This window comes from Micromys minutus (assembly GCF_963924665.1).
Source record: "Micromys minutus genome assembly, chromosome: 1".
NCBI classification, from domain to species: domain Eukaryota; kingdom Metazoa; phylum Chordata; class Mammalia; order Rodentia; family Muridae; genus Micromys; species Micromys minutus.
The window spans coordinates 69,944,178-69,953,539 of record NC_137969.1 but is presented as its reverse complement, the minus strand read 5'-3'; the positions used below and the strand labels follow the sequence as shown (position 1 = coordinate 69,953,539).

Genomic DNA, 9,362 nt, shown 5'->3' with positions numbered 1-9,362 from the left:
ACAAACTCACTGGACTGATTGACAATGGCCAAGACTTTCTTAGCTTTTACTCTCAGTCTGCAGACCCCTCTGAAGTTGTACTCTGCAGGTACATGAGTGTTGAGGTTTGGTTTCTTGCTAAGTATTATAATGCTCAGTTCTGTACGGGAAGGTCTAGATGCCTAGGAGTGAATTCCCACACTTACCAGCTTTGGTTGTACAGACTCTATTCCTTAAATAAAAATGGTACAAACAGTTACTGGAGGGATTCGAGCTAGGTGAGTTTTGACTTAACCTGGTTGTATGTTACAGAGGGAGAGAGAGAAGGAGGGACACAGGAGAGAGAAAGAAGCCATCATGGGAGGAGATGGACCCTGAGCACACAGCCAAGAGAAAGAGAGTATTTGGGTTACACCCCTGGGGAAGTGCAAGTCCAGCAGTTAGAAAAATAGATTAGCTGTTACCCCCCAGTGATTGTCAAAGCCAAATAAAATAACCGCAGTCGGAGTCTCTTTCATGTGTAAACTAGATGGGGTGAGCTGAAATTGATTCAACTACACTTGGGCTTTTTCTCTGTGAGCCCTGGCAAGCTCCAGCGAGCCTGTGTCTATGTAGTACTTAAACGACAAAACCCTACAGTCTTAACTTTTCTTCCTGGGTTTCATTTAAATACATCTATCATTTTTCTTGTCCTCTGCCATCTCCTTACCTTTCCCCAGCTAGTTTTCCTTTACAATTCCTGACTTGTTTCCCTAGGTTCTGCTTACAGGCTACTTCCTGAATCATCACCCTAAATTCTGTTTTTCTCTGTGTTAATTTCTATGCACAAATATGCATGAGTCACTCTTGTTTTTTGAGACAGGGTCTCACTCTGTAGCTCTGGCCTTTCTGGAACTCACTATGTAGACTATGTTAGCCTCAAACTCACAGAGTTGTGCCTGTCTCTGTCTCCCGTTCTGCTGTGAGCTGCCACACCCGGCCTATGAATGAAAGTCTTTTTTTTTTTTTTTTCAGACTTAGTTCATTTATTTTGTCTTTTATAAAAACCCTATGTGGTAGCCACAGCTGGAGCCTGGGTCCTCTGAACAGAGACTCTGGTGTGGGTTTTCACAAGATGATCAGTGAATTCCTGATAAGGAGACTTGGTGAACACAGTTTCTTTCCAGAGGTCAGGAGTTAAGTAGCTGTACGTTTTTGAGATGGCATCAAAGGTGGCCTTGGCAAAGTTGCCCAGGGTGGCAGTGCAGCCTCTGGCTGAAGTGTAGCCGTCATCTATACCAGCCATCATCAGAAGCTTCTTGGGCACAGGAGCAGAAACAATGCCAGTGCCTCTGGGGGCAGGAATGAGACGCACCAGCACAGAGCCACAGCGGCCTGTCACCTTGCATGGGACAGTGTGGGGCTTGCCAATCTTGTTCCCCCAGTAGCCTCTCCTCACAGGGACGATGGAAAGCTTGGCCAGGATAATGACCCCTCGAATGGCAGTGGCAACCTCCTTGGAGCACTTAACACCAAGACCAATGTGACCATTGTAGTCCCCAATAGCGACGAAAGCCTTGAACCTGGTCCGCTGGCCAGCCCCGGTCTGCTTCTGCACTGGCATGATTTTCAGAACCTCATCCTTTAGAGATGCACCCAGGAAAAAGTCGATAATCTCAAACTCCTTAATGGGCAGGGAGAACAGGTAGATCTCCTCCAAAGACTTTATCTTCATGTCCTTAACCAGGCGGCCCAGCTTGGTGACGGGGATCCACTCCTTGTCTTCAGCTTTACCTCCACGAACCCCGCGACCTCGACCACAGCCTCGGCCTGGACCAGGACCGTGGCCCCTAAGACCGCTGCCGAATCCTCGGCGGAAGCTGCCCTGGCCTCCTAAGCCTGGGCCCCCAGGTCCTCCGGGCCCTCCAGCTGCACTGGCGTCATCTGCCATTTGGTGTTTTCCCGAAGAAGAAGAAGCTGAATGAAAGTCTTAATAAAAACAGTCAGACGAATGTCTGTGTCAAAACCCATCTCAGAATCTCACACCAATCCAAACCATGGAGAGAATTCAAAGAAACTTATCGGAACACCTAACTTCCTGAGATGGAGATTTCATGAGAGAAAGGGCACAAGAAAGGATCCTGCCTAAGTATAGAGCAAAATGTGCAATTTGATAGGGCACAGACAACAAGATTTATGCACATCAGTGGATTTCACTGTGACTATCCCATGAATGTGTTAGCCATCAGGTATCTCCACTAGCCTGCCCTCAGAAACCCAGCAACCAGGCTTGACAAGTGTAACAGGTATGGTCTGTGAAAGCACCCTCTCTCCAGATCTCTCCCTCAGCCCCTATCTGTCTTGTTCTCTTTCTCCTGTTCCCTCATTGTCTCATTCACTCTATCTCATTCCCTGCCTTGTTCTTTCTCTCTCTGCCTGTTCTTCTCTGTAAACCTCTTACACTAGATATGTTGCATGGCCTACTTTCTTAGCAGCACACCTTGGCACGGCCATCAAAGGTACCCCCACACTTACCATACTATCCTATCAATATGAATATATCAGATTTTGGTCATATTCCCCTTCCCTGGTCTTTTCCTTACCCTCCTTAAATTGTCCCTCTACTACTACATTTAAGAGTATTGTCTTTTCTCTTTTTTTATCTTTATAAAACATAAATGACCTGGGCATAATAACATATGCCTGTAATCTCAAAACTTGACAAAATCGTGAAGATCAGAAATTCAAGGCCAGCCTTGGTTTCATAAGTCCAAGTCTAGCCTAGATTACATGTAATGTGTAAGAATCACCCAGGTGGTACTGGTTTTGAAGACATGAAGGGGTCATGAAGAACAGCCACAGTTGCAGTTGACAGCCCAGGACTGAAGAGATCATGCAAAGAAGCTGAGGCTTGACTCTATGAAGAGAACCTATGAGAAGCTATTGGTGAAGCCTGGTTGTAGTGGAAGACTCCAGAGAATTGGAGATGCCAGTACTGTGGAAGGATCACCAAGAATAGCAGCAGCAGTGCTACAGAGGGCAGAGCTAAAGAAGTGACACAAGCCCTTCAGCAGAGCCCAGAAGATTATGTGTGGATCCCAGATATTGAAACAAGAAGCTATAAAGTTGAAGTTGCCTTGGATAACCCACAACATTAGAGATAGCAGAGCCATGGGATACCTGAAGAGGAAAGCTACTAACAGGGAATGAAACTAGCCCAAGAGAACAAAGTTTGTTGCTGCTGAATGCCAGATCTGCATTCAGAACATGAAAGGAGTTGTTGATCTTAAGAGCACCTTGACATCAAACATGGTGACATGGAGGCTGGAGTTAGACCAGGTGATTTTTAGGTTTTCTTTGGTTCAGTATTTCTGCTATGATGTTTTAGAACAGGAACGTGTATCCTGAGCCATAATATATTGGAAGTATAGGAATCTACTTTTTTTATTTTATAAGGGATTACAGTTAAGAGTTTGCATGAATTTCGAGAAAAACTGAACTTTGGACTTTGAAACATTGATGAGACTATTATAGACTATGGGGGGGGGGGTGAAGTTGGACTAAATGGACTTTGCATTATGCTATGGCTAGGATTGGCCCCCATAGACTCATGTGTTTGAACAAGCCTATGGGGACTAGAGAGTGGAATGTGGTGATTTGAATATGCTTGACCCATAGGGAGTGGTACTATTAGGCGTGGCTTTTTTGAAGGAACTCTGTCACTGTGTGACTCCTATGCACAGGCTCTACCCCTTGTGGAAAAGAGTTTCCTCCTAGCTACCTGAGAACACCAGTCTTCTGGTTGCCTTTGAATCAAGATGTAAAACTCTCAGCTCCTTCTCCAGTACCATGTCTGCCTGCATGTTGCTATGCTTCCTGATACCATGATAATGAACTAAACCTCTAAATATTATAAGCCAACCCCAATTAAATGTTTGTCTTTATAAGAGTTGCCTTAGTCATGGTGTCTCTTCATAGCAGTAGAAACCCTAACTAAGACTAACTAGTATGCAACACCTCTAAATAGGTTAAAAAAAATAAACAAAAAGATAATCATCCCTATGATAAGTTCTTTGAATACTTGAATGATGTTAATAATGTCTTTGCACATGCCCAGGGTATATTACCTCAGGACATTTATGCTTGCTGCTCTTGTTTTATGGCTAGCTTTCTTTTATTGCTTTCACACTGAAAAAAATTCATCCTCATAAAAAAGCTATGGTATATCAACTTGAAAGATTCTTTACCTCCCTCCCCCACTCCATTCATTCATGGTTTTTCTTCAAAACACTGACTGTTACTAGAAGATACATTTTGTTTCTTTTTTCCTCTGAGGATGTGAATTTCATTTATTCAGTTTAGGGGATGCAGATGGGACTTCTGTCTTGCTGGGCAAGTGCTGTACCACTGAGCTACAGCCCCAGTCACACATTCCTGCATTGTGTCTTACCTGTTCCCCCACTACGATGATTAGTCTTGATTGTCAACTTGATAAAATCTAAAATCACCATGGAAACAAATCTCTGGGAATGACTATGAGGTGTTTATCTAAACAGAGTCATGGGGCAGGGGTGAGACTACCTCACAATATGTGTGGTATCACTCTAAGCGCTGGGGTTTCTGACTGATAAAGAGGAGAAGGCAAACCAAGCACAAACATTCTGGCCCTGTCTCCTGACTGCCTTGAGGAGCCAGCCTCCCATGACTGCTACCAGGCCTTCCCACCAGGATGAAATGTCCTCCCTTAAATTGTAAACCAGGGTAAACTGTTCTTTCCTTAAATCTCTCCTTGTCAGATTTTGTTTTGGTAACAGGATAATTAACTGACACACCCACTTTCCTCTAGTTCAAAAAAAGCATGCATTTGTCACTGCTGAATTCTGAGACACAAAACATGATTTAATACAGATATATGAATATCTATAAACTAATAAAGGCACAATTAATACTATGAAGGAGGCTATCGGGATAGAGTTGCTTCTCTGAGGTGGTGGTTTTTTAATTGTTTCCATTCTTTATTTACAGTGATAAACTATAACTAAGACTTTTCATCTATTTTGAATTAATAGAGTGATTTTTAAACTATAACATGCCCTCTTTTAGGGAGCCACATATCTGAACCATAGATTATAGTGGGTTGATGTTCAATGCCTATCTAATATTCTATGTACCTATCTTTATATTTTCTTATACTTTAGGAGACAGGGTCATGCTAGCACAAGCTAGCCTCAACTCGACATCTTCCTGTCTCTGCCTCCCAAGTGTGTCATCATGCCCAATTTCATTATGCTGTGGGAATTAAGACTGTATTTACTAGCTTTCTGTGAAGCTAGATAAATACCTCACTCCCTTTTTTAGCTTAACAGAGGGCAAGGGTTAGACTGAGTGAGTGCTGGCATTTCAGAAATAGAATTCATATTTCTCAAGAGGAGTCCACAAGGCTGGGAAAATGCTTAGTTGGTAAAGCATTTAATACGTAAGCATAAGGACCTGACTTTAAATCCCCAGATCCCCAAGGCAAATCCAGGATCAGGAATTCATATCTGTTACCCTGGCATCCTACAGGAATGAGAGGAAAGGCAGAAAAATTGGGAGAAGTTTATGGGCCAGTTAGCCTGATGAATTAAACAGCTAGTGAGAACCTAGCTAGATTTATTTTTCAGTGTGTGTGTGTGTGTGTGTGTGTGTGTGTGTGTGTGTGTACATATGTATGGGTGTGCCTATGGAGGCAAGAAGAGGGCACAACGTTTCCTAGAGCTGGAATGATAGAGGGTTGTCTTAGTTTGGGTTTTACTGCTGTGAACAGACACCATGACCAAGGCAACTCTTATAAGATCAACATTTAATTGTGACTGGCTTACAGGTTCAGAGGTTCAGTCCATTATCATCAAGACAGCATCCAGGCAGGCATGGCATGGGAGGAGGTGAGAGTAATAAATCTTCATCCAAAGGAAGCCAGGAGCAGACTGTTACCAGGAAGAAAGGAGGAGGATCTCTAAGCCCACCCCCACTTCTTCCAACGAGACCACACCTACTAATAATACCATTCCCTGGGCCAAGTATATTCAAACTCAGTGGTTGTGAGTTGGCTAATATAGAGACCAAACTTAGATCTTCTGGAAGAGCAGCAAGTACTCTTAATCACAGGGCCATCTTGCCACCCTGTCCAAAACAAGGTGGAAGACAAGAACCAACACCTCAGGTTGTCTTCTGTTCCACACACACTCTCAACATAGCAAGCACATGCCCAAACTGACATACGGACACATTCACACACAAAGGGGAAAAAATAGAATTCAAATAAATTACTGGCTGAGTGTATATGGGAGACGAGGAAGAGGAACAGTCTAGGATAAGTCAAACCATCTTTGTGATTGACTGAAATTTTAAAATGAAAAAAGAAGGAAAGTGGAGACTGTAACTCAGAACCAGTAACTCCGGATGCCAGGAGACATCTTTCAGCTACTCAATGAGTACTCAGACATACAGTACTGGAACAATAAAGCTCAGTTAAGGCTAGAGATAAAGATTTGGGGGTCATATGCGTTTGGGTAGCAACTGAAATCATGAGATTGGTAAAAAAAAAAAAAAAAAAAAAAACCAGGAAGTGCACACAATGAGAAGGAAAAATATATAGGGAATACTGGGTAACCCTACTAAGTGGAGAAGTTTCCAAGATGGAAAAAACAAACAAAACAAAACAAAAAAAATAAATAAATAAACATGGAATTGACCCACAAGGTAGGAAAATGAACAGATCCCAAGACTGTAACGTTTCAAGAAAATATAAATAACTGAAGGTGAAGGTGCTATCCAGGATTAGTCACACACACCCACAACCTGCAATTCCAGCCCTCACTGAGGTAGAGTGGTAAATTCTGAGTGGTAATTCTAAAAAAAGGCCAGCCTGAGATACATAGCAAGCAAGATCTTATTTTTACAGGTTTTTTTTCCCAATAAGAAATTAACAAGGAGGAAGGGTGAAAGCAAAGAATAAAAGAAGGAATGAAAAAAGAAAGTAAGAGAAAAGGGGAAGTAGTAATGAATTCTGAAGAAAACATCAGGTAAAATTTTAGTCAGAAGGAAATCATGCCTGGCTGTGAAGTGAGTGGTTTTGGACCGCCCCACCCTAGTCTTCCTGCTATAGTAACAACTACCCCATCAGATGAAGCATTTGGCCCCTAGCCGGCTCTCAGTATTTTTTCTCAGACCACACCTTTCTAATTGGCCATTGGCCTCCCCTCCAATCACCCTGTTCTCCATTCTGTAAAAGTAATCTTTGGGGAGGTTTGGGGAACAAGGCCCTTCACCCCTTTAGCTCCCAGGCAATAACAATGTGTTTCTATGCCAGCTCTAGCCTATTTTAGCCCCTGAATTAAGACACAGAAGCCTGATACTTTTATTTTCAAGCTGGGCAGGTTCTGAACTATTCTAACCCTACTAGGATGCTAATGTCCAGAAAAATGGCCTGTTACTTGTCATCTGAGTCTTGGCTTGCTCTCCCATCATGACCTCCTGTTCTCCCTACAGTGGCTTCTCTGGCACTGGAAGTCCTGCCTTATTCTCCTCTGCCCAGCTAACTGGCTGGTCGGCTCTTTCTTAACTAATCAGGGGTGGCAGAAATCAATTTTTATAACTTTGAGACCAGTATTGCTTGACCTGCCATCCTCAACTATAACAGACATCAGCATCTGAACACACAGAGCCCCAAACTATCCCCCAACACATTCCTTTAGCCTTTCACACACTCTTCCATCATCTTCATTTTGAGCACCCCACTGTCTCCAATCAACACCTTCTCCATCATTTTCTCTCTGACACACCAACTCCAATAGTCCTTTAACCACCTTGGCACTCTACAGTCCCCCTTTTTTAAATACAATTTTTTTTTTACTCTCCTTATGCCCCTTATGCTATTGTTTTTCTCTAACACTTTTCTTTATCCAACTGCCTCAAGACCTCTACACTTAAATCTCTTCAATGTATTAACTAATTCATTCAGACCCTCCTCATCTTCCCACAACTTGTTTTTGCCACAGTGTTCCCCAGTTCAGTGAACTGTGTTTGGTTTTAGACTCCAGGACATAAGACTGAGATGCATATTTTATAAACCAAAGCTTACCTTGCCTCTGGGTTCTCCCAGCATCCTTCAGTTCCTATCTGGTATATCCTGTCCTGAACCTTGAACTTTTCACCCCAGGAGCTGGGCTGCCCATCCCCCAGAGCTGCTTCCTCCCTTCCCCCCCCCCACCCCAGTGTGTGTGTTCCTAAAAGATGACGTCCCAGGTTTCCACACCAATGTTAGGAAAAGGATGAAGAGAGTGGGGGAGGATTTGGACCATGAAGGTATGTCTAGGCCTGGGGGCAAGGAAGATGCCTCTGGGGGCCCATGCTGGGAATCCCTTCCCCCTGAGGGACCAGCCACATGACTGTATAGTACAGAATTGAGTTTATCAGGTCATGGGAGAGTTAAGAAAGTAGTAAAGGCAGAGAGAGAGAAGAGAGGAATAAAGAAGTAGAGGCGCAGAGGCATGTGGAGAGAGGGAAGAAGGGAAGGGGAAGAGAAAGGGTAAGGGGGGATAGCAAGAACAAGAGTGCAAGAGAAGCAAGAGGAGGGCAAGAGAGAGAGAGGAGAGGGCAAGCAGCCCTTTTTATAGTGTCAGGTAATTGGGTCAAAGCATACCTGGCTGTTGCCAAGTAACTGGAGGATGGAGTATACCTGGCTGTTGCTAGGTAACTGAGGGGTGGGGTTTACAGAATCCCAACACACTCTCCCTCTCCCTCTCTCTCCCTCTCCACTTCTCTCTGTGTGTTTTCACTGTGTGCATGCATACCCTGTCTTTCTCCTCTCTGGCACTCTTCCCCATGGTAACTTCCCTGGCCTCAATTCTTCATGCCAGGGAATTCACCCAGAAACTTCCCAATAAATCTGCCTTTGATATAATCTGATCTGAGTTGAGTTGGCTCATCTCACCACCAGCAGCGAAACAACCCATCAAATTGCAACTCGTCCTTCCAGCTGCTTCGACAAGAACACTGGAGTCCTCCTTTCCCTCTCGCTCTTCCCACCCAACCTGTGGTCACACATTATTGACTCTCCCTTTAAATCAGATCTGTAATCAGCTGCTCCCTTGCGGGACCCCTGGTCCAGAACACTATCAATACCAGAACCAATACCAACAGACTGTGCTAGTCTCCTGCTGGGTCACTCTGGTTCTTGTGTTATTCTTTACAAGTTGCCCTCAACGGAGCCTCACTCCACCCTTCCAGGTGTTTTTCATCTCAATAAAAGCTAGAGTCATTAAAATGGCCCGTAAGCCTACCCTACTTGACCCCTCCTGATTGCTTGTCTGTCCTTATCTGCTACTTTCCTCCCAGACTTCAGCTCCATCTTCACTGACTCC

At 43.9% G+C, this 9,362-nt stretch overlaps 1 protein-coding gene across 1 annotated transcript; it reads right to left on the bottom strand.

Annotated features, from left to right (window-relative positions):
* Positions 1–1,027: 1,027 nt before the first annotated feature.
* LOC308436735 (small ribosomal subunit protein uS5-like) lies at positions 1,028–1,909 on the bottom strand (the record flags this gene model as incomplete). Its single annotated transcript, XM_080937719.1, has 1 exon — positions 1,028–1,909. The coding sequence occupies one exon, from the start codon at positions 1,907–1,909 to the stop codon at positions 1,028–1,030; it is 882 nt and encodes a 293-aa protein (XP_080793845.1).
* Positions 1,910–9,362: the final 7,453 nt, after the last annotated feature.